Source organism: Anastrepha ludens, chromosome 6, assembly GCF_028408465.1.
Source record: "Anastrepha ludens isolate Willacy chromosome 6, idAnaLude1.1, whole genome shotgun sequence".
NCBI lineage: Eukaryota > Metazoa > Arthropoda > Insecta > Diptera > Tephritidae > Anastrepha > Anastrepha ludens.
The window spans coordinates 120275131-120300790 of NC_071502.1; the positions used below are offsets into that span (position 1 = coordinate 120275131).

Sequence of the window (25660 nt, forward strand, 5' to 3'; positions counted from 1 at the left end):
GCTGCTTGGCCTATGGGTATGAGACCAATGTGGCATCATATGGCCTATTCAAAAATTCAAATATTCTATTGTATTATGTAAAAAAAAATCGTGGCCGGACGAACCCCATTTTTTTTGTTGTATGTTGGCACTCAACGTGTTAAGCGATGACGAGAATATTTGACGAAAACGTCTTCAATAAAATTTAAATATATGGTTTGTTTTCTAAAATATTAAAATAAACAACAAAGCGAATTTCTTTCACTTAATATTGAGTATACTCGACATGAAACAAGAAAACACCATCATTTGATGATGGGTATACTCGACAGAAACTCATCAGGGGTTAATGAAATGATAAGGCGTAAATGTTACGTTAAGTAATTTTAGTACAATTGAGTGTTGACAGGGTCCTTAGTAAGGTTTTTAAAACACCTATGTTTAGAGACATCGCACTGAGTTTTGCACCACACATCGCGCACATAAAGCTTTCACCTATTAAATTTTTGAATGTTTATTATTTTTGAAATGCTAAGGAAATTCACATAGTACTCGTATACATTTGCTGGCGTTCGTTTCTGAAGCGTAAGTTTATTGACAAAGCACTGTTTTATCGACTTTACGGTTAATAAACTGCTTTGCCGACACATGTTTACGCAAAAATCAGATTTGACAGCCTCACTTCGCTCATTTGTTTATTAAACAAAAAAGCCCAAAGAGACCGACAAATAAGACTAATTACAACAAAAAATATAATATTCATACGCTGAAAAAAATTAAGTGCAAAAGCGCGCAAAACTTGCATCACAGAATGCTGCGTTGCATACGTTTTGGTGAGGTGCTGCTCGACGAGACTTTCCGGACGTTCCTAATATGCAATCAGTGCCAGACAGAGTTTGTGGAAGTTCCAGAATTCCGCGTACATCTTGCGTCCAGCTCTTGTGGCCAGCGGCTATTTAAAGAAGATGTGGTTGGCTTAAAGTTTGGAGCAGCGCAAGTCACGCGAACTGGCAAAGAAAAAACCGTGAGTACTGCAGGCACAAGGCGTTCACTTCTAATATTAAATAAATTTTGCTCTCAGTATTTGTTGTATAATCCAGCGGATATACAATTAGCGACTACAGAACCAGTAATTAGCGCCGTAACGCCGATGGATGGTGGTGATGATGCCTACTTAGACTTAATGAAAATCGAAGAAGAGCTACTTGATCCGCGCTGGTACACAGATATTGCAGGTGCACAATCTGATGTGGGCAGTCCTCAACCGGCTCCAACGTTACCCGCATCCAGTAACACCAATAAGCCGATGGAATACAAGGAACTTGTGAAGGCTGTAGGGCCGTATGTGCAATTCAAAGAAAATGCAATAAAAAGGAAATCAGAGGGCATAACAGTAAGACGTTTTCAAACCAAAACAAATAATCCCGCTGCTAGCGTAAAAAACCCAGCGTTGCCAGCAAAAGACAAGCAAAGCACCGACCAACCAGCAGGGCGCTTGTTGAATCCAGCGGCAAAACGGAAGTTAGACCTGGCACCCAAGCACGTGCAGTTTAATGACCAGGTCAATGTGAAATATGTTATAAATGAACGATTGTGCACCAATGTAGCACTCAGTAAACGCACCTTAACTCAAAATTCCGAAAAAAATGAAAAAAATTTTGCGACTGATGAGGCAGTACTTAAGCGGCGTAGAACAATAACGATACCAATAGATCAAGCAAATATACAACCAGACTTTCAGGAGCGGTTTGTTAAACAAAGTTCAAATGTGCCAAAAACGGCAGTAATACGTAACAATGCTGCTACAACTTCAAGCACCACAGCAACTACTAAAATAATTACAAAATCCAACAGCGTCACTACAGTTGTTGGTGGTGCCAACTCAAAAGGGATTGCTAATGCAAAAGCTGTTCCAACAACATCTGCAACTCAATCTGGCACGCAAACACATATCAAAACGTTGGTGCCTAATCCGCTGGTAATGCACAAACAAATAAATGGCACTAAAACCCCAATAACAACTACTGGAATGGCTGTCAAAAATCCTATTACCTACTCGAAAATCAACTCGAACGGCATGAAAAGTGAAAAAGTTTTACCTAAGCCGAATGCGTCTATTGTAGCCAGTCAAGTAGTGCCATCAGCTGCAAGACCAAAGCAACGCGCTCTTAGCCTAACCGCCACAGGGCCAGTGCAGCCACCAATTTTTGCAACTGCAAATCAAGCAGCACCTCCTGCGCTGGCTCCATTATCAAGCAATAAAGTTGCTAACACTACCGCCATAATCGCTGCAAAGACTCCCATTGATGCGCACCAGCAAACCAATGATATACTCAATAAGTTACAAACACGGGGACTGCAGGTGAAGCGCACGCAACCGTGCGCAATCGTGGCCAATACCGCTCATACAGGACAACAGAACAAAACTATGGAGTTACTGCAGAAACTTCAATCCAAGGGCATGAAGGTGAAAATACTCAATGGTAAGGAGACTATGAGTGCCGCAGCAGCGTCAGGGGCGCAAATAACTGCCAGTATTAATTTACCAACCACAACGGCAAGCACAAAAATGGTAAGCAATGTGCGAAATGTGGAATCAGCCATTGGAAAACAAAACAAGACAATTTTAAACAATAAGCTCATTATTAAGAAAGTAAAGTAATAATAGAAAAACGCAGAGTAATTGTAAAATTGTATGTTGGTCTCGTAGCGTACATTCGTAAATAACAGTATAAACGCATCTCGAACGATAAATGTTGGGTTGTTAGTTTTTATAAAAGTTTAACTTAACTATTTGATTTTGTTTTTATTTAGGTATAGTACAAAAATGCGTATTAATTTGACGTAGGAAAGCTCGAATACTTTTCATAATTGAGTTTTATATGTTGTCATATTCAAATTATTTTTTGAAATAGTCTTGATGTAACGCTTAATATTTAAGCAATGAATTACGCGTCACTAAATGTTCACTGTTCTTTTGTGTAAATGTTTTTACACACATTCGCTGACTCAGCTTGTGCCCGAAGCTGTGAAATATATGAAAATAAATGGTTTTCAAAAAATTTGTTTAAAAACGCATTTAAATGTACAAGATAAACGAATGGTAAGTAAAGCTCATTAAGTTTTTAGCTAATAGTACTTGGGGTGGAGATAAGGAAGTCTTACTTACTAGCACTTATTTATTTATTTATCTCACGTCGCTAGAACATCGCTGTTGACGACGAAAGCAAGATTATGGATGGAAAAGCATACAACTGAATCAATTGCCCTTGCCGTGCCGCAACAATCTCAACCGCTTAACAGCTTGGCGCTTAGTCGGAAGTAAAGCCTGAGTGAGTTCAAACATTGCTGCTCAAAAAACAAAACAAACAAAAAAAGAATCTGCTGATCCGGGCTGGGTGATTAATCTGCGTGCAAATCTTCTCCAAAGTCACCCAAATTAGAAAATGGTTTTTATTTATCAACTTTTTTTTATACACATACATATATTTCAACAAAAAACAATCACGGCTGCAGTGGCAGCTTAAATAAGGGTCTATCCAAAAGCACTTTACTCAAAGATGTGGTATTTGCTATACTCACAGCATCGCCCACAGCACCACCTTCCGCAGCGACGCCAACTTCAGGAGTTACTGATTTGCGCACCAACTCACGTAGGCTGGCGGAAATTTTCGCCGTCTTGGCAATAGTCTCTTGGCGCCGCTGACGAGCTTCGATAAAACGCTGCGACTGTTCACATTTCTGCTGTATGTGCTCTTCTAACTGAGCAAGCCGCTGTCGCTCGGACTGCTGCGCTTCACGCCAATGCTCCTCATGCACCAACTCTTCTATGTTATTGTCGTAGCGCAGTCGACGCAAATAACTATCCAGCATGTTCGCACGTATCTGTTCGGCGCGCTGTAAGCGCTCGCTCAAACGCCCGCACATCTCCTGCTTGCGCAACTTCTCATCAATTTGTTGTTCCTCCTGCTGTACCGCCACCGCCTCCGCGCGTCGTAATTGCTCACAGCGTCGTTGACACGCTGCAATACCTCGCTCAACGCGCAGAGCGTCGAGACGTCGTTTTGTACTCATATCCTTCTGATGCAATGCTTCGCGCAACCGTCGCAACTCTGTCAGGTCGCGTTGCGCAATCTCGTTCAGTCGCGCTTTTGTTAGCAGATAATCCTGAAATTGCTTATCGCGTATTGCGCGCTTGTACTCCTCCATTTGTGCGCACTTAAAGAGCTCGCGTTCATAGCGCTCATTTTCCCAGTACTTGCGCGCCAACCATGCATTCTCCTTGGCAATAGCGCGCTCGCTACGCTTGTGCGCCATTCGGTTTAGTATGCGTTTGTCGTGGGTGGGCACTTGTTGATAGGCTGCGCGTACAGTTGGCGCCAAGCAGAGGTTTGCCATGGAGGCGCAAAGCTTCTGTGAAGTCAAGGACGACTGTTTTTCGTCATTTATTGCGCGGCTGCTCTTTGACTTTGCAGCGCAGCGCGGCAGTGTATGGGATTGGGTGGAGGCAGTACAGCCCTCATCAGCAAACACTGACAAATATTTTGAGCTTGTTTCCTTCGATTGTGTTATGGCGTTTTTACCGTTCACTTGCAATGTGGCAGTAGCATTGTAATCTTCATCGTCGTTTAATGCACTTAGCAGATCCTGTAAAAGTTTGCAATCGCGTGTATAATATGTTGCGCGTTTTGCGTCAGGACGTTTGGCCGGTACAATCAAAGGCGAGGGACTGCGGCTACGGAAGCTGCTAACACTTTTGGAGCGCTTCGCAGACACCGAAGAGTTTCGCTTCGCTTTAATACCATATTTAGTACCGCCAGCAGCGGTGGTTGTTGGACTTGCACGTCCGGAATGTGTTGGTGTGTTTTTGGCGCTCTTGGATTTTAGGTTTACTGTAGATGTGGCTTGTGTAGTGGAAGGCTTCGTTAAATTACCATTTGATGTAGTTGTTTCGTGGGTGTTTTTTCTTCTAGTAGTTTTTGATTTACGAGTAGACCGTTTCTTGCTACTGCTATGACCAATGGAAGTGGCGCCCAAAGGCTTGGCCGGTAACGCCTGATGTAGCCCTAATACATCTAAATTTGCTGCAGCGCGTTTTGATGTTTCGGGCTTTTGCGTATTAACACATCTTAGCGGTGGTAGGTTGACATCGATTTTATCAGCCTCAACACAGACGGCTGAGTCGGAATCTACGCTGCTACGATGTGAGCTGTAACAATCGCAATGACAAATCTCACAGCAGCTATCACTCAAAGCCAAAGAGTCTAGCTCGGCTAGAAGCCGCCAATGTTCCTCCGCCGCACGTCCTTGCATTGATTTGTGCAGTAACTCATCAACACTTTTTAAGCTCCTCTTCGTCTTGGCACTTTCCTTCTGGTCATACAAATAATCTCAACTATTTTGAACACATCAATACGACTTCCGCGTTTTTGTCATTTCTACACGTTTTCAGTTGACCTAAAAGAACTAGGTCACTATGTCCAACTTTTGTGCTTTAGGTGGGCTTATATATCGATTTGTTTGTGCTCTTCTATATTTGGACTTTTCGAATTGCCCTTTTGTTACTGACTGCTCTCGTATGTCTCTTTCATTAACCACACAAAATGTCCAGTTTGTTTACTTTTTATCGATTGCCGAACTCCGTTGGTACTGTTTCCATGGCGCCCAATCGTGCCATTTGACGTTTGTTGACGTTACTCCGTCGGAATTTAGTCGCCCGCATTTCATCACATCTGTAAGTGTTGGGCTTTGGTTGCACCTCTCGATTGGGGAGTTTTGAGGCAACAAAATATTATGCTTTTTGAGGAAATTGAATTATGTGTCAATATACTCATATGTATGTAAATACTCGCAACAACTATAAAAATATGAAACATCTATAAGTTGCGTTTCTTACGAAAAATATTCTAGCGCGCTCATGTGATTTCTTAAAATAGGCAATAACATACAGCCATGGCTTGCAATAAGCTTACATTAAATTTATAAAGCTATTTATTTATTTTTTGGAGATTATAATTAATGGAATTAAATGATAAAAAAATGTATATCTGCATTTACCAATTAGTGTTTTTCTCTTTGAAAAAACCTTCCATTTTCCGAATAACATTTTGTTTGTATTGCTAGGGATTGTAGCTATTATTAAACAAAAAACGGTAAACTGTAAGTTTTAATCAATTGATAAAAAGTAGAAGCTGGCGTATAGTACTTTAAACACTAAACACAAACATAAATTGTCATCGATATTTTCGCGTCAGTTTACATAAAATCAAAATTGCTCTCATCGTATGGACGATTTGGACCCATCGGTACACCGCCGCCAGGTCCACCACCCATCTGATTAGGTGGGCCGCCACCCATTTGACCACCTACAGGTCCACCTGGACCTCCTGGGCCACCACCTCCGCCCATCTGTGGTCGGAATTGATTAGCAGGCGCAGACTGTTGTTGCAGTAGCAACCGTAAGCCCGGGTTGTTGCTCATCATTGGGCGCACCATACGTTGTTGCTGCTGTTGCTGCTGCTGCTGTTGCATGGCCGCAGCAGCTGCTGCAGCGGCAGCGGCAGCGTGTGGTGAGACTTGTTGCATCTGCGCATTTTGACCACCCATCATGGGCATGCGTTGCTGTTGTTGTTGCTGCTGTTGTTGTTGTTGTTGCTGCTGCAACAAAGTCATTTGCTGCTGATGATGCGGATCGGAAAGCTGCATGCCTATCACACCAGGTGGTGGACCACTCCCTTGCGCTATGGGACCACCGGGTCCATTGCCGGGGCCACCCATTTGCATATTCATTTGTTGGGCATATTGGTTATAGTTTTGCTGCTGCTGCTGTTGTTGTTGCTGCTGTTCCATTTGATGTTGTACTTCCATTGGTGTAGGTTTCTGCTGTTGCTGTTGCGACATCTGTGCATTTTGAATGTGATCTATAAAGAGAGCAAAGTATTAGAGAGCATAAAGTATGCAAATTACTGCAAACTTACTTATAGCATTCTGCATTTGCTGCTGTTGTTGGTGTTGTTGTTGCTGCTGCTGCTGTTGATGCTGCTGCTGCTGCTGCTGGCCATGCCCCATTTGTTTCTGCTGTATAACCTTTCTCAGCCGTTCGACGAACATCGTCTGATTGTTGGGTATAAAGCCGAGGAAGGCGTTTTTCTCTTGGGTGTACAATAGTATAAGAACCTTGATATCACACCCTGGACCAATAGGATTGGTAAAATGCACACACCCCGCAAAACCAGTTGCCATCACTTTCGACAGTGTGTCAAGCGCTTCACATGGCGTTGGCCTAAAAACTACCATTTTAGACTCCTTTAAGAATTGGCCGCCAATATTGCCAACGAGATGTTTAGGCATAAGTTGCATGAGTAATTTTGAGGGCCAATTCTCCGCTTTGATCTCTGCCTCCCCGTCTTTTATATTTGTTGCAACACTACACTGTAGCGTACGTGTCACCTTTTGCTGATCAGGTTTGGCTTTCTCATTCCATTCAAGAACACCGGACCAAATCTTCTCGCGATCTCGTGGATGCTGTGAAGGATCATTCCCACCGGATCCTCCCGAAGACGATGATACTGTCTGTTGCATATTACCCGGCCCAGGTCCCGCTCCAGGCACATTTTGATTAGGTCCTTGTCCACCGGCTACATTGCCCATGGCTTGTTGTTGTTGTTGCTGTTGCTGCGCTTGATTTTGTTGCTGCTGCAACTGTTGCTGTTGCATTTGCTGCAACTGTTGCTGCTGATGCTGGTTAAGCATTTGAATGCGCATTTGCTGTTGTTGTTGTGCCAGTAAGGGATTAACTGTCTGATTTGGTGGCGCACTCAGCTGTGAAATGAGTGCCGAATTCGGATTCTGACCAGGACCCATTGGCCCTTGGTTAGGGCCAACCATGGGACCCCCTGGTCCCATGCCTGGGGGCAAGCCACCTGACCCACCCATAAATGGTGGACGAGGTTGACCAGGCTGCTGCTGCTGGTTCGCCTGGAATAACCAACGATTTTGAGGATTTATGTTAACATTCGGCTGGAAGTTCGGATTTTGATTCGGATTTTGGTTAACAAATTGTTGTTGCTGTTGTTGTTGTTGCTGCTGTTGCATTATTTGTTGTGGTGTTAAACCAGGCGGGCCACTTGGGCCTTGTTGAGATTGTTGTTGTTGTCCTGGATTCATTCCGCCTACCGGATGCTGTGCGCCCTGCGACACCTGACCAGCACCTTGTTGGTTATCAATTTGCATTTGCCCACCTTGTTGCTGCTGCTGCTGTTGTTGCTGCTGTTGCAACTGTGGATTTCCGCCAGCACCGACGGGTGCAACCATTTGATTTGACATACCACCACCACCAACATTTACATTATTCGCGTTCGGACTTGGTGGACGCTCTTTTAGATGATATCCTTTTAGAAGTACTAAATGCCTAATGTTTTTAGCGTAGTTTTTAGCGGCTACCGGCTGATCGCCATCCGCCTTCATGAATAACTTGAACAGCACAGGCATCTTACGTGGAGCTATGATGGAAAAATTAATTTTTCGTTCATGAAACAAAGCTGCTAGTTGCTCTACAGTTTTGCCCAAATGTTTCCAACATTCCATTACGGGAGTGGAGTATGGTGGGCTGTTGCATATTAATATACAATGCCGTTGCACATTCAGAGCGTCAATCATCAGTCGTGAACGTCGTTCCTTCATATCTTCGAAGCAACAGTGAGCCGTTGCTAAGCCTTCGCTCATGTTTGCACAGGAATCCATTCCACCGCCAACCAGTGGTAGCTGTTCAATGGTTTCCAACACCTGTTTAGGCCATACAAACGGCCCGTAAGTGGATACTGCTGGATCGAGTAGATTCGCTGCAGTACGATATATTACAATTCCATATTGCGTTGCATGCCTCTCGGATATCAGATATTCACCATCATCCACTTGCCAGCCTTTCGTGAAATGTTCAATGGTGGGCACAATATAATTACTCTTTAGCTCATTCATATAAGCACCATTCACCGCTGTAGCCTCAATAACAAAAACCACGTCGGCAACTAAGTCCAGCTCCATGTTCGCGGAAATATATTTTTTTTGTAATCTATTTCATTTAATAACACAACACAAACCACAGAAAGGTTTCTATGATATTTCATACGCAAGAACTAAGAATATTTCTTCAACACATATACTTAATTTTGTTTACAAACGATTTTCATTGAAGACTAATGAATTCCACTGATGATAACCCAGTATTATTTGAACAACTGTGAAAAATTTTAAGTATATGTATGCATTTTTTGATTTTTTAAGCCACCTATGCACGATGGGACAATAATAAGCCGATGCGCCGGTAAAATGAAGTGACCAGAGTTGTATTTTATATTTTTCTGTTCAGCGCTAAGCATGTTATTTTGAAGCAAGGCGAATCTATTAAGGGCTATTAATAGATCAGTTGGTTTCTTTTTTCTTTCGCCGTGTAAATTAGAATGCCAGCACAAAATGAAATGAAGAGAAGCTGTGCTATTCGCATCATCGTCGTATGCTTCTAACTTCAACTGTATATCGGCTGTTCAACGAAGTTCGTCCTTTTTTCTTTTCTATTTTCTTTTGTCATAACATACTAAAGCCCAAACCTTTGTTGTTGGCCTAGTGCCTTTTAATAAATGCGCCTTGTTATAGAGATGCAAATTAATAATTCAGATTTCCTTAAAAAATATATGCATACATACATACATTCCTTATTTCAGTCTATTATTAATTCTATTTGCAACCTGACAAAAGATATACTATTGAGGTTACACAGCAAATTGAAATAAACTCTTTTCTCATTGTTACTTAAAATATGTGTGTAAAATCTACATTTTTTTCTAATGTCATTCATCTACAATTCTTTAGTATTTGTTTATACAAAGAAAATATATGGCCGTTGCATTTAATATTAAATATATTCATAGGATAGCAAAAATCACGCCAAAATATATCATGAAAATCCACCAATTGCAAAAAATACAGCATTTATGAAATCATCTGTTCCTAATAATACCAGCTAATTATTTGCTAACGTAACTATTTCGCTCACTCATCTGAAATTTCCTTAAGTAACCAACTTTTGTAACGGCAGCCATCTTTTTCACAGCTTTTACTTAACTTTAAAAATATGTGCAAACGACAAGCACAACCCGGTGTCGTATTGAAGGCATCGACATCATACCATTTTCTTTTAGCCAAAGCAGAAAAAGCTGGCAACAAATTGGCCGTAATGCACGCAGCAGCTTGCTGGCTGAAGTCAGTCAGTAGCAAGAGCTCACACGTAATTTTAGTTTATTTCCAGTCGTTGCCTCATAAATATTGAGCGGAAAATTTGTAATTGTGAAAGACACGTGTGGTCGGACGCAAGTGGAAAGTGAATGAGAAAAACTTCAAAAAAGTCAACAACGCGGCATTTGTGAATACGTTTGATGCACGCAACTAAAGATTTAAGGTAAAACGTGAAATAACGTCTATGCAGTAATTATTATGCACTAACACGAATACTTTTCGGTGTGAAAAAGTGAAGAGAAAATAAAAAAAAATTTTCTAAATAATTAGTTTAATAGTGTATGGATTGGTAGAGTGCCGTATACGCCACAATTACATTTGGGCGAAATTTTCTTTTATTACATTGTAGCGAACGAGAGCAATAGTGAGTCGGAATTTCCGCGGTACACTTTGGATATCGATACATTTCTTTCGCACAGTTTGTGGCGCGTTAAACGTTTGCGAAAGCACGGGCGTTGTGCTGTGCTAGAAAGAGACAAATTATTGAACAGCACAGAGGTAAGCACAGTAGCTATCCTTTGCATGGTTCGTGTGTGAAAGAATAAATAGTTTTGAGTGCTTTGAATTAGATTGTTTCTTTTATTTTCACACCCCCCGCGCTGCAAGTAAATTTAATCAGATACGTATTTGTTGTGTTTGTCATTGTGTTTTTTTTTTTGTTTTATTAAGGTTTTTGTTTTTGTTATGCTTGCGACATTACGGTATTTGGAACATGAAATGTGTGAAATTGAAAATGTAAGAAAAAGGAGAAAATTGAGTAATTCTCTGTGAGAGCGCACGCACTTTATCTCTCCCACAAACAAAAGCGAGAGTGAAATGAGCTTTTTGGGGATACAACAATTTATTTTCCCCCTGAAGGTTACGTATTTAGCACACCGACGAAAAATTTGCACTTTTATTGCATTTATGAATGTTTGTGGAACTGGCAGGTTGTTTGAGTGTGTGGGACGGGGTTGCGAGTATGGGGGTTTGTTAGTGTACAAGCTTTTTACTTAAATGCATTTGTACATACATATGTGTATGCGACTTTATTTGTTTATTAATAGGAAGTTCAAACGATAGCACATCATCTCCACAACTACTGTTATTATGAAACTCATTCATGACGGCGCTTTGATGGTGTTTTCGTCGTTGCATGTAGTTTTTGAATAAGGAAATTTGTCGGTAGGGAATAACTTCAGTGATGGAACATAGTATCAAACCGCAGATGATACGTTAAATTCATGTTGTTGTTAGACAAGAAAGTTAGATGGAATGTTACAGTGGTGTGAAAAAAAGTCATCAAAATGCCGAAACAATTTATTTATTTATTTAAACGAAAATTAAAATTCGAAAAAAAGTAAGGCACATTGAACAGGCCTTGCAACTGTCAATAGTTTGTTTTTTTTATAGATTTTGACATTTTAGGGACCAAAAGGCAAAACAAAGTATATTGATCTTGTTGCCTTTAGTCTACTACTACTACCTGTTGAATATGGCTTGGAAAAAATTAATAGTTTTAAATAAAAGAGTATTTTTTTATCATGTGTCGGTGGTTATTTTCCAAAAAATTTGTTGAAATATCTTTTGATTGGCTTATTGCTATAATAAGACACCTCGTATTGCATTCACAGTTCGTGAGCTTTGTACGAAAATACTTAGCTACACAACAACCAGACATACGTATGTACAAAGGTTCGCGCCACTTCCTTTCAATAAACTAAAAATACTTTCAGGTTACATAGTTTCTAGCACAACGAGTTTGCGATAGGCAACAACACTAAAGTTCATTTCAGAAAACAAATTTAACAACTTTTTCGTTTATTAGATAAAACATTGGCACTCATTTGTATTTTGTTCCAGATGAATACTGTGGTGAAGGGTGTAAATAAACTTAAACTAAACTAAGTTGTTGGCTTTTCTTTTATATACCCCACAATGAGCTGTAAGTTTATTTACATAAAAAAAAAATATAAATGCATAAAATTTATTTTATCTAAAATTAACAAGTAAAATATAACATTTCTTACAATTTTGCTTTTAAAGTAATATAATTCTGTTTAGACTTATTTCATTGCCCGTGTTTTACACAGTACTGTATATGTGAATAGAACGAAATTTTGGATATTATAAAGATATGAAACTTAATTAAAATATCTGCGTCATATACAGTGCCTACAATTTTCTCATTTATTTGATAACCAACACAAAATCTTAGTGACACAAATGTATGTTTGTATGTACAAAAAAACGTGATTGTTATAATTGCCTTAAGAACCACATAGAACAGTATTCGCCATAAATCAACTCCACACAAGCCATAAATTTTGGTTAGCAGCGGCACCACTACCTTCTGCCGCTAAAAGCAAGTGAGTGCCTACCGCAATATCTCACAGCCTCATAAACAATCACACTGAGTCAATAACGAGTACGTGTGTACGTTCACCTGCAGCCCGTTCAACTTCTCTACTAACTATATACAAAGCTATTTGTGGCCCTCCAATAGCCAAACGATGCTAGTGGGTTGAAGTTTCATTTGGCCAATAACATTTCTATGTGCTGCCATTCAAAACTTTTGATATATTACACAGTCGGCAGCAGAAAGAAAGTGTGAACACTCCTTTAGTTTATGCAATGACCATAAATGTACAACAACTACCACAACAATAACAATAATATTACCCGAGAGCGAAAAGTCAATTTGAAATGCAATAAAATGTTGAAGCGAGCAAGGAGTGCAGAAAACCAATAAAAGTGAACAAAAAAGTATGTTTTTGTTCGAACAATTGTGTGTGAAGTAGCGCCCGTTGTGAAAAAGTGCCAACTCAGCCAAATAAACGTTCAATACTAAAAATAAAACACTAAATTTTACAAATAATAGTCAGCAGTAGAATGGGGGAAGAATCTATAGGAATACTTGTGGTTACTTGCACAAAAGTAAATTTTTGTTTTCACGCAGCATTATTGCTTTTCTTTATGCAGTTCTTTAGAAAGTTTCGAGAATTTGTTGCTCTCGAAGATTTCCACTGTATGGGTGGTGGGCGAGTTGGTTACATTGCTCCCTTGCAATTTTTTTCTACTTATTTTATTATTGCGTTCCCTCTCTGCACACATGCGGAATACGGATTAATGCTGTACTTCGAGTGAGTCTTTACAGAAAACTGAATTCGAAATTTTATTTGACAAATTTTTACACTAAATTTGAGCTGAATAAAAGTCAGATATTATTGTACAAGAATTAAATTGTGTAGCAGCTAACGTTTGGCGATGGTAAACGAAGTACATAATTTAAATTACTTAACAAAAGCGTAGCAAACAAAATTTTTGGGGATAGAGGAAAAATTATTTCATATATAAAAGACTAAATATTAGTCTGGGGGAAAAGAAACTCATTAATTTTGTGTAAAACTTTTACGAAAATGTTTTAAAACTGTTTTATAGTCGATCTTTAACTCCTGGACGATGCTGCGACTAATAACATGCCGGACAACTTCGATAATTTCTTTGATTTTATCGACATTTTCTTTGACATTAAAAATTACGGAACCGAATCAGCGGCCCCAAAATTGCACGTAATTAGCTGTTACAGCATCGGCTTGCATTTTCGCCTTTATCAAAGAGAAACTGTAAAATGTACCGAATTTTGTCTTTGTTGACTTCCATTGTTAACACCCTGTAACTCACAGCTGAATGGAACAATTAAAAAAAAGCAAATTTTTTTTTGGTATGAAATGTCACTTTGACAACGAGCATAAACTTTAAATTGTTTGATCGATACTTTACGAGATATCGATCACTACAGCCATCTATCGAGAAAATAATGGATTTCTTTTTCTCAAAACTAATACTTGAATTATGGGTTCTGATAGCTAAAGAAGTTGTAGCACAGTGGGTTTTTTATAGTAGGTATTCGCAATGTTTATTATGCCAATTTTTTTCGCTAATTTTGTATAAAAGTATAGCTCATACTACAACAAAAGCTTCAATGAAGTCTCACACTTCATAGAGCTTTAAAAAAATTCATCAAATTTTCAACAAATTTTGGATACTTTTTACTCTGAGTTTTTTTCTGGTATACAGTTTTATAGTTTATTTAATAACACAGTAAAGTCACTGAAGGTTCTCGTTGATTTTTAATATTTTTTTTTTTGCTGATGGTCTGAAACGTATTCTTGCATACAACGCTTGACCGCTTGAAGTAGAAAAAGTGCTGAGACCATTAGCACAAAAATTAATAAAAGTCTACGGCAATTTCAAACTTGAATTAAGCGAGCTATGAATTTGCACACCAGAAACAAAATTTTGATTTCTGAAGAAAAAAATTCGAAATTTTGATAAAATTTCTATAATTATTTTGGTAACAAAATTTGTTACACTATATTCTATATTTTCATGCAAAATTAACAAAAAAATTGAGCATTAAAAACATTGTTGATATTGTAAAAAAAAGTCTCTGTATGAAAACTTTTTTGATTGACTGTGCTTATGTACGTATAAACTCGTTCATATATACATAGATATAAGGCGCATACATTCTTTGTTGAGTGTTTCACTAAATTAATTTGGTTATTTTGAACGAGCTTATCTTTTACTGCTCGATTCCGCTCCAGTAGTAATGGTTGATTGATTGTCCGGTTGGTCGGTTTTTTTCACCGAGCTCATCCTCCAATTTGTGGTGTACGTCTTGCTGTTTTTGCACAAATGGAGAGGCCTCAAGTTTCATGCCGCCTCCGAATGGCAGATGGTTTTTATTAAAAGCTTTTCACGACAGAAATACATTTGTCATTGTCTGCCGAGGGATGGTCGTTAAAGAAAATACCTCTTCTATTAATTAGTGTCTCATGCCCTCTGTGGGTCTCGAACCCGGGCCTTACCGAATGATAGTCACACACAAACCCCATCACAGATGTACAGATAGAAGTGTGGTCAACATCACGCTGAAAACAGTGAACACCGTAAACGCAATCCCGACTCAGCTGTTCCATCAAACTAATGAGAACCCCATGTAAACGAAAAGTTCCTTCTTTCCGTATCGTAGTACCGTAGATTTTATTTCACGATTGTTAAAAAAATCCCGTAATACCGACTCAGCTGATTGCTCTCTCACCACACAGTGTTGCCAAGCAGTACATTTCGAAATTATTTACAAAATAAACTTAGAAAAATTATAATTTTTGTTAAAATAGCTTAAAAATACTGTTGGATAATGTTAAATATAGATAAATGAACTATTTGCATTTGTTGGTTGTAAAATTGTAACTGATGTGTGAAAAAGTGTGTAAGCAAAAATATCAATGGCAACATTGTGTAGCTACAACCAAACACATACACACACAAACCGATGTATTGTGTAAATATGTAATTAAAAGAACGCAGGTGTTCTCGGGGGTGAGTTTTTGTGCACGGTAAGGGACTGCGGTAAGGGATTCCGTGCGGTGTTCACTGTTTTCAGCATCAGACCGTAAACCGGCTCTCTGCGTTTTTGAAAGAATCAGCTGACGTAACCATGTTCGTGGCAGTGGTTTGTTTACGATAAAACTGAGATTGTGTTGGTGATATACGAAAGTAGTCCACACAGTCCCACTCATGTTACTTTTTTGCCGCCTGAACAACGACTGATTGGACGAGTGTGGTATTCTGCCGAATACCCAGTGACGTAGCAGCCGAGATTACTCCCACAATTTTGCTTCGAATTGCCGTCATTGCATCACATTTGAAGAGGTCAGAAATTGAACTTTAGAACACGTGGAATTGTTTTGCTTAGCAAGAAGTTAGCCTACCTGCATAGACATTACTAAAAAAAGATTTTTTCCGTACTAAAATTGTATTCATTTGTATTGTGAATTTGTGAATTTAGTAGGCTTACAAGCAGACTTTACTGGGGCTAAGTAAATTAGGTTGGTGAAGCCGTTGTAAAGGTATAAAACGTTTCCCCATGAAATATTTTTTGTTGGTTATTTTGTGAAATACCATTTTCTCGCTCTGGTAGTGCCGCGATAGATATTAGTTAGTGATAATATAAAATCGAAATCAGAAAGTGTTCATTATTTGCATGGGTAAAAAATAAAATAAAAATCCACAGCGAAAAAAAAAAAGTTCTAACAATTCGCGCCTGCACAAAGTAAATATGCATATGTACATATACTCGCATGTAAATACAACTAAAATTTAAATTTTATATACTATTTTACAAATGGGGGGAAAATTACTCCAAAATGTAAATATTCACCATATAAAAAAGCAATAAATTTCAATTAACCGTATTGCACAAGAGAATCACTGCAATAAAATACAAAACAAGCAAAAACAAAATGAACCAATAACAATCTTCAGTTAACGTGATGGTGGTGTTAGTAATGACAGGAATCATTAAAATAAAAGTTTTACTGTGCATACAAATAGCGCACACACTTGACTACACACATGCGCTCAGTACGTGTGTGCTTGCAAATGTACGTTCAATGAACAATGTGCGGTAGTGAAAGGTAACCATCCTTACTCTCGCATGAATGTTCACATTTATTTATATATTTATGCAAATACATATTTACATGTGTGCGTATGAGTGGCGCTCATTTGCATATTACTCTTTTTTTTATTCGCTCTTCATATTTGTTATATCTTTTTGTTGTTTTTGCTTGGCCCCCACACTAACAGCCAAAAATGCGTCGTAAAATCAACCACTGTCATTTGTCGCAGAGTGGAGTATACAATCGTTCACATGTACCTACACCCTGGCATACATACGTGTATAGAAGTGTGTAAGCAGCGTTTTTGTGTTGAGGTGGACCCCTGCTGAGTTTGCGGGCGCATAATATTATATGTAAATCGTTCGCGCTAACTGCTGTGTTGCCGTTGATGCTGCCAGCCAGTGGAGGTACTCGCATTGTATGTTTTCAAAAAACTCCAACCAGTTCTTACATACATACATATGTACGTATATCTATGCATTTGCATGCAGAGCGTACTCACTTCTATTAGATTTTTCCAAATTTTTTTTTTTTTGTTTTGCTGTATCTGTATCATTGCGTCGCTGGTTTTGTACGTTGGCTTGCAGACCACTTGACAATCCTATTTTCAATTTTTATTTTTCCCCATTTTCTTTTTGTAGGTCTGCCGGACTCCCAGCCTCTCTGCTTATTTGCCGTTTTGTAGTTTTAGGTCTGAGTTTTACTCTTTGTCTTTCAGTCTCTTTACTTTTCTGTATGTTTACCGTCGTATGGCCAACTCATCCGCTACCAGTTGCCCCATTTGTATTGTCCTTCGTTCTGTTTGTTTGCCTTCTATTCATTTCAATTAGCGCTTTGCTTGGCTTGCTTGTGTCTGTGCCACTGTTTATCAGGACTTCTATATCGCTTTTGTTTCTTCGGTCGATTGTATTGTAAGTTCTACTCTCCACAAAACATGCCAAAGGTAGCATAATATTTATAGCTTTTGAGTGTGGATGGAGTGGAATCGACATGGAGTATTTGGCATTAATAGTAAAATAGACAGTTCAAAGGATGTTGGTTTGCAGGCTTTACAGGGGTTTCGAAAAGGCACGATTTGTTAAACTCGGCCTGCGTAGCTGGTTAAGCCATCAAATTTAAAAGGCTGATGTTGTTTTTGTTGTAGCAGCATAAACATACGTACGGGGAATGGTGCTGAAGTGACCGTCCTTGGCCGGATATAAGTCCGGGTCGTTCTGGTTACGTAGAACCGACTGTCTGGGGAAACGAGGCAAACCTTCAATAGGGGCAAGTCTGATGCCGCAGGACGGCTTGTGTTGTTACACCACCAAAGTGTCTTAGGTTCGTTTTCTATTTCGTTCGGATTGTGAAACATCAAAATTATCTAAATAAAAGCTTTTTGCTAAGTCTTCGGTAGACAACTGCTAATCTCTTCATCAATTTCTGCTATGAAAAAGTTTCTGAACGCATCATCCGCTTTTCGGAGGTGTGGTAATAGTGCAACATCAATCATGATGATGTGATTGTTTTTATTGCAAGCTTTTTCAAAGCAGAAATGTACTCCATCTGCCATTGCTTAACAAGGAGCGCCCTTTATTATAAAAAAAAACGTTTTCTATCATTTGGTGCTTCCTGTTCTGTTCTGAAAAAAAAAACAGTGGCTCATTGTATGATTGTATGTATGTTGTAGCTATATACGCATATCTCCCTAAATGCATTTACACACGCTTTTAAAGGAGGTGGTGCGCTTTAGGTGTGCGCCACTGCCATACCAACAACTTTCCGCCTGCTTTTATACTACACTTTGTTCTACCTACACATACACTCAACCATACGTGACTGGTCGAATATTTTTTGCGTCGTCGGTTGCCGTTGAATTAGATTGTGTTGTTAGCGTCGATTTTTCGATATTTTCCGCCCCCTTTAGCCACATTCAGTCAATTTACACCTTCTCTTGCTAACATGTTGTGACTATCGTTCCGATTCATTGCCCCCCATATACTTGCATACACATACACAAATACAAAAATTCGGCGCATCCCAGCCATTCATTTGCATTTTTACTTGGTACACCAGTGTCTGTGTGTAGCTATTATGAATATTTTAGCTATGCTTCTACTTTATTGGGATGGTAAAATATGTGTCTGCATACATATTTACATAGGTACTTACATATGCACATTCGTTTTAGCGTCCAAACATTAAATAACATTTAACATTGATTGGCGCTGGCTTTGCAAGCAATTGCTGCTGGAGCAAGAATATTTATGAATTTGTACATATGTATGTATGTATGTACGACTGCTAATTTAGCAATTGAGGTCGCATTTAATATGAAGGTAGTGCAGATGAATTTGCAACATTTTTGCGTTACAGCTGTTGACTTGAAACATTTTTTGAACTAAAGAATCTTTTTTCTTGAAATCCTGTGAAAATTTTGCTAAAGTAGAGAGCTCGAGCTCTTATATTATATTAGATACCGTAATGTACACATTAGACCGGATTAACTTTTAAGAAAAAAATTACCTCACCCCTAAGCTTAAAGTATTTTTGCAAGGAAATAAAAAAAAATTAATGATTTTTGGCCAGCTTTAATTTTCTGGTATTAGGCTGGTACTCGTACGTTAGGATGTAGGAATTGAGATCTGATAGGTAAGTACTAGAATGGATTGCTTGAGGCTTTCAATGAGGTCTTTGGAATAAAGAAACTGACTTCTCGAGACAAAACTATCCATATATATATATTTATGTATACACATAACATTCGACCGAGAATGTCGAAGATATAAAGTAAAATATAAAAATGCTAAAAAAAATTAAAATTTGTTTTGAGTTTACCTTGCAAAAAATACTTCAGAGTCGAGGGTCTGCGGCGAACTTTTTTTCGGTACTGTTTAGTATATGGTACATATTTCAACGACAAGCATTTCTAGTGCCGGATAGTCTCAGGTTTTGTTTGATTAACACTAAACCTTCCATGACGGGTCAAATGACCCATTTTAAACATTTTGTCAGAAGTTCTTAGAAATATCTATATTAAATCGCCGTTTGCTTTAACGACTTTTATTCAAAAATACATCGAATGTATTTTTCAAGATTTATTTTTATTTTTATTTATTTCTCATCTCTTGCGGGTCATTTGACCCAGTTTGGTAGGAATAGGAATACATAAAGTATCGGTAGGTTTAGTGTTAATGGCTGTTTTTGCAATTTCATTCTCTTTAGCAGACATTTGCAGGAATGCGAATCTCTTATGTCGGGGGTAAGACTAGGAACATATTTCTTTCTTGGGTGCCATAATTATGCGCTCTATGCGCTCTTTTTAGTCGTAATCCGTCTAACCGAATCTAGCCTGAACTAGCCAATACTTGCTTATAATAAACCAAAAATCCACGTGTCGTGCATTCAGCGAAAGCCTGCATGATACAAAGCAACTTTTCCACTTGCCTTCTCAAACCAGCTCATCTAATAGCCATTTATCTTCGAACCGTCTCTGTTGAAGCGACACGTTTTTAGGCCTACTTTTACCCAAGAGTGATAGATTGCAAGATTTGGTCATACGAAGCAAATTTGTCAAAGTAATTGTGGCTGTTACGTCATAGGGGACTTGACAGCAAAATTTCGCCCGCTCATTTTACACTACTTCTATCAATCGTTGTTCACACAGCGTTGATTTTTTCGCATATCACCAATAGAATCTCAGTTTTTGCCGACCTCTGTTGTAAACAAACCGCTGTCATATACCTTTTTACGTCAGCAAAATTAATAGTTTGATGTTGACTACACCTTTGCATTCTGTAAATCGTGCCTTTATCTAACCTCGACGACATCACTTAAGAGTTTCACAAAGCTATACGGGCTTTAGCAACGTTGCTACAACAACAGCAACTCAACAATAATTCACCGATATCATGGTGCTTGGCTCTGAGTTATTTCCCTTGTCCTTTATGCTATTATTACTCTTACATTTGCTTTGTTTTTGTTTTTATTTTATTTTTTCCCCTGCTTATTGCCGTTGTAATTTTAATAGCAAATCAACAATATTGCAATCATCAGTTGCAGTGCAAACTCGAATGCGAAACGAAGCGAAACCTCCTTGAATTTCCATACGCACGCACACTCATACACACACACAAACGAACATCGCTTTTGGGACGGAAATGACAACACAATTGGTTTTCTAATATCAAACGATACTTTTAAGTATTCGCGGCACTAATAATAATAATAATACTAATAATGGCAGCCATAAGAATAAGGACAAAGCGAAGCAAAGAAGAACAGTTAGTTACAATGCGCACGTCATGTGCAGCAAAGGCTCAGATTGAAAATAGAAATGACAACAACAAAATGATGTAATTATAGTGGAAATACGAGCTGGTAATAAGTAATATTTAGATTGTGGAAAAAACTTGTGACGCTTTGATGAGCTGCTGAGTGGAAATGGCACAGATTGAAGCGATAGCAACAACAACAATAACGAGTAATTGCACTGTCTCGGCTATAACAGGGCTGCCAGATCTCTAGACATATAAATGACATCAATTGGGAGGAATCAAAATACCAAAGAAATGAAAAAAAAAGGAAATTCACTGCTGAAATACGCATTGCCATATTTTCGAAAAGTTTGCAATTAGCGATTACCGTTGTTAGAAAACTGCATACCCAGGCGAAACAAATACGGTGGATGTGGGAAAAGCAAAGATTTGAAGAAAAGGTTTCGATCCGACGGCACCAAGTTTGTGTGTGCGTCGGTGTGCGGACATAATTTGAACTAACGGAATTGAAGAAGTCCTTTCATATTCCGAACTCCTGACGCGGGGCGAGAAATTGAAACTTTTCCAATAAGCAAGGGAAATCACTTCATAACCGCACGTGCGACACATGTCTAGCAAATTTGCTTCATTTTCAGGCAAAGGTGCTGTATGACAGCCCCAAAGATACATAGTTTTAGACTTCAGACGGAATGCACAATTCTTTCGCATAGAATTTGCGTTTAAGTTCTGCTTATTTTTAACTAGATTTTGGGTCATTGGAATATATCGAACCATGAAAGGGCCAAAGAATTGACGAGCGAGGGTTTTTAAAAGATTCGTGAGCGTGAAGAAATGAGTTCCTTAAAATCAATTGAAAATTGTGATTGAAGCGCGAATTTCGAGCTTCAGCACCCGAATTTATGTAATGGCCCATTGGGAAGCCTTCTAGTAAACACTTGGACGATTTCCACGATTTCCATATTTTCAACGATTATAAGAACAGAATCATTGAAATTATCGCTTTGATTTTGCATTCGGTACTGTATTGGGTTCTTAAACTATTAACATTTTTTTCAATAGTTAAGCCGCGAGCAAGACCCTGACGAGGGTATGGCGCAGATGCAAATTAGTCAATTCCCGTAAAGAGGAGATCAAATTTCCTGGGTATGCAGATAACATTTCTCCAATCTGGATTCCAGGACATAACATAAAGGAAGGATGATTTTGCCAAGAAGGGTAGTGAATTCGTCTCAGATACCTTCTATCCGATCATCGGCATTCCCTGACTGTTCTTAAAGGGGCATTGCACAACTTATTTCTCAGGAAAGCGCATAAAAGATGGAGCTCCATTTATTCATGTTTTATTTCGAAAACCCTTTGGCTTCAGTACAATATAAGGAGTACTCAGAAAGTACTGGGGACTCCACGCTATTCAATTTCCAAACTCATAGCTGTGCTTACCGGTCATTGGACGATCGGCATATACGCAGAAAAGCGGGGTTTACCATTTAATCACCATTGCAGACGCCGTGGGGATCTTTCAGACAAGAAGACTGTTGAGCACATTCTCTGTAGAAGTCCCGGTTTGACAGCTAGACGATTAAGATCACTGGGTGCTCCTTTTTTCGACAGCCTGGGGTAGTTTGCCAAGCTAAACTCCATCAATATTTTCCATTCCCTCAATAGCTCTGGCTAGATGCAGATATCTGCCTGTTGGAGGTCTCGTAATTGTATTAAAATAGGGCTTTAGTGCTACTTGGGGGAGTGCCAGAGTTGTACTTCAACCATTCCCTCCAACCACCTATTTTGTTAGTTGTTTGGCTGAGCTTTTGCCCTAATTTGTGATGTACATCTAGATACTGTCCTACAAATGGGTTGACCTTCAGCCGATTTCGAATAGCAGAGGGTTTTTTATGAGAGATTTGTTTCATGGCAGAAATCCACTCGGTGACTGCGATTGTCTGTAGTACGGCAACCACTATAAAATAAAAAACGCAAACCCGAACTCAACAAATGGTAAGTACGTACAAAGCCATTCGTCTTGTTGAAATTTGCCCTGGCTTTTTCGATAGTTTGGCTTGTAATAAGTATTTTTTTATGAACATGCAAAGTCATGGTAACTTTCATAGTAAGTCAGTAGTAAATTTCCTTGTTTTGTATTTGAAAATCCAATCGGAATTATTTCACTTACAAGCACACAAAAGCCTACGCTCTGGCAACACCGCCACTAGTAAATGATTTGCGCATTACACACAAAACAAAAAAAGAATTGAAAAATGTGAATAAGAAGCCACGTCAAAGCTGCTAATTATTATAATCTCCACTTAATTCGCGTACGATTGCGCATCACTGCAACAATAGCCCATTAACGATTCGTTCACCGCTTGTATTACAACATTTTTAATTTGTCACTCTATTATAACAACAACAAATATTGGGAGCTGCGTTTAATTTTGTAATAGCTCCTATAATATGGAAGAAACGTATGGAATCACGTAATAATTATCTGTCTGATAATCAAGGCGATCTGATATAGCTGATTTCGTCAGAGTTGAGTCATTCACCAGTGCACATAAACCAAAAAAATATAATACATATTTCAGAAATTAAGTTATCTTATCATCAAACATATTTCTGGCTGATCTAAATTTGCGCTAGATTTTCAAATTTCCCATTTGCCATTTGCCTCTTCTCGTCCCTTGCAAGAGATACGGTATCGCATGCGTCGATTAGTGAAGCATTCCAATCATTATTCAAAGCGGTTTAGGTGATTGCAAAGTGCAACCAAGTGAAGAGAGTAAGTTTGAGAAGCCAGCCGCCACTGGCAGTGGCATGCCAACGAAGCCAAGCGACGCGTGAAAAACTCAAGGCTTCATGTCGCTATTTGGGCGGCAGAGTGAATGCATGCAATGCGCCAGGAAGCGAAAAATCAGCAAAAATCTACGGACGTACAGTTACTTGCACAGCATATCGCTGATTATGTGCATTGCCTAGCCGGAGCTGAATGAACGAGTAAGTCGTTTCACATACATGCAAAGGTACGTATATCTTTGCGTGTCAGTTTCAAGTCGGCTGAACGGTTATTTAGAAACCGGTGAAGACTGACTCCTCCGCTGCTGTCGTCGCCGCATCCACCATACTCTGATTTTGGCTGTGGACTGACTAGGCATAGGTATTATAAGGCATTTCACCGTTTTCTGCTTTCTGTGTTAATTTCATTTTGTGTGCGTATGCAGGCTGGCACTTCATTCAAGCAAACTTGCTAAGTTTCACACTTTGGGGATTGAAATGTGTACCATATTTTTCGAAAGCCTAGTAGCCAACGTAAGATTTTTGCTGCTTTATCCGGCTTAGCATGGTATGGAAGGGCATGTAATTCTATGAAGCATCCATTGTTGCTTTTGTGAGAAGCTTCATCAATTCAGAAATGCAACCTAAGGCTTGGCATTCTTTGTCGTTTGGGTGGAAAAAGTCGAAACCAAGATCATCGGATTACTAATTGATATTTAGTTAAACTTGACCGCTCTTGGTATTTATGACACATACAGTCTGTCTAACAAAAACATGACCGGCAAAATTCAAACTTAGAGTTCCGCTTTAAAAAAAACTCAACTGCCGCTAAATAGGCGAATCCTCTTCACAAAACGCGTTGTGCGTTTATTAGTTTTGTGTGAAATTTGGAGAGCTTGCGATGTTTTTACAAAATGAGTTCCGCGCATTAAAAAAGGTTTGACGCAGTGTTCCTATGTACACACCCTAAAGGTCCAAAAATGTCACGTACATCTGCAGCAAAATATTTGAACAAGCCGAAGACGTTCAAAAAGCTCCCCCTCCTAATTGTGGTGTGCGTCTTGATGTTGTTCCGCAAATGGAGGGACCTACGGTTTCAAGCCGACTCTGAACGGCAGATATTATACTCGAGGGTTTGCCAGTGCCTGCCGAGGGGTGACCACTATACGAAAAAACTGTTTCTTCTTTTTGGTCTTTTGGTCGCAAGTGCAAGGGTATATCGAAGTTAAAAACGCTGACGACTTCAATGAAAGAGGTCAAAAACAAAAAAACAAAACCTCTCCAAAGCAAGGTCGGAAGATCATTGTCTTGTTTGTGACAACACCGAACTGTTCGTTTACAGAAGTTTAAGCAATTTTAAGGAAAAGTGGACCTCATGTTCCCGAAGACACGATTCAAGGAAGTTTACTCGCACAAGTCCTTACATTCCGGAGCACATTCAAAAAATCGGAGCTGTCAGCATCACAAATTGAAAAAATGTCTTGCATGGGGTAATGGAAATTTAGAATTTAATTGGACAAACGTAATACTGACTGATGAAACTTCCTTTTGGGCGCATAGTTGCATTTTTCGGTCGTGATGCACTGCTGATAATCGACAACTTCAACGAACTCTTTCAGACGTTTCGAAGAGTTCCAGTTAAGGTTCATGTTTGGGGATGCTTCTCTGAAAAAGAATTTGGCCGTTTATTGGAATGCAGTTATGATGAAGAAGATTTTTCATCAGTTAGGTACGGAGATGTTTGAAGGAACTAGCCAATCTTGGATTTTACAAGACGACAATGATTCCAAGCATCGCACCTAAGTTGTATAGAGTGCAAACAGCAAACTGGGACTGAAATGTTGGATCGGCCTTCGCAGTCGTCTGATGCCAAGTCTATCGAAAATGTTCGGCCAAAAGCTAAGCGAAAACTTAAAG

General features: G+C 39.1%; 4 protein-coding genes across 8 annotated transcripts in view; 2 read left to right on the forward strand and 2 right to left on the reverse strand.

Moving 5' to 3' along the window:
* The first annotated feature begins 638 nt into the window (after positions 1 to 638).
* On the forward strand, positions 639 to 3055 carry LOC128866012 (uncharacterized). Its single transcript, XM_054106465.1, has 2 exons — positions 639 to 1003; positions 1061 to 3055. Exons 1-2 carry the CDS (start codon positions 791 to 793, stop codon positions 2639 to 2641), a joined length of 1794 nt encoding a protein of 597 aa, XP_053962440.1. The 5' UTR covers positions 639 to 790; the 3' UTR covers positions 2642 to 3055.
* On the reverse strand, positions 2916 to 5868 carry LOC128866011 (uncharacterized). The gene is made up of 2 exons (XM_054106464.1): positions 3149 to 5868; positions 2916 to 3005 (listed from the first exon to the last, which is right to left on the reverse strand). Exon 1 carries the CDS (start codon positions 5290 to 5292, stop codon positions 3484 to 3486), a length of 1809 nt encoding a protein of 602 aa, XP_053962439.1. The 5' UTR covers positions 5293 to 5868; the 3' UTR covers positions 2916 to 3005; positions 3149 to 3483.
* An 84-nt stretch (positions 5869 to 5952) lies between these two features.
* On the reverse strand, positions 5953 to 9607 carry LOC128866010 (mediator of RNA polymerase II transcription subunit 25). Its single transcript, XM_054106463.1, has 2 exons — positions 6957 to 9607; positions 5953 to 6899 (listed from the first exon to the last, which is right to left on the reverse strand). Exons 1-2 carry the CDS (start codon positions 9019 to 9021, stop codon positions 6235 to 6237), a joined length of 2730 nt encoding a protein of 909 aa, XP_053962438.1. The 5' UTR covers positions 9022 to 9607; the 3' UTR covers positions 5953 to 6234.
* A 513-nt stretch (positions 9608 to 10120) lies between these two features.
* The window catches only part of LOC128866556 (7SK snRNA methylphosphate capping enzyme bin3), a 180235-nt gene continuing 164695 nt past the window's right edge, over positions 10121 to 25660 (forward strand). For 3 of the 5 annotated variants that reach the window (XM_054107381.1, XM_054107386.1, XM_054107382.1), the window contains exon 1: positions 10121 to 10767. The gene's annotated coding sequence lies outside the window, so the exon portion shown is untranslated. The remainder of the gene's footprint in view (positions 10768 to 25660) is intronic. The other 2 variants (XM_054107383.1, XM_054107384.1) reach the window with 2 other exon arrangements.

What these genes read in the sequence shown, in the direction of transcription:
- LOC128866011 (XM_054106464.1), bottom strand. Translation starts at nt 5,292, where the DNA reads ATGCAAGGACGTGCGGCGGAGGAACATTGGCGGCTTCTAGCCGAGCTA.
- LOC128866012 (XM_054106465.1), top strand. Translation starts at nt 791, where the DNA reads ATGCTGCGTTGCATACGTTTTGGTGAGGTGCTGCTCGACGAGACTTTC. An exon ending in GAACTGGCAAAGAAAAAACC is followed by an intron (nt 1,004 to 1,060) that starts GTGAGTACTGCA and finishes TTTTGCTCTCAG; the next exon opens with TATTTGTTGTATAATCCAGC.
- LOC128866010 (XM_054106463.1), bottom strand. Translation starts at nt 9,021, where the DNA reads ATGGAGCTGGACTTAGTTGCCGACGTGGTTTTTGTTATTGAGGCTACA. An exon ending in GCAAATGCAGAATGCTATAA is followed by an intron (nt 6,900 to 6,956) that starts GTAAGTTTGCAG and finishes CTCTCTTTATAG; the next exon opens with ATCACATTCAAAATGCACAG.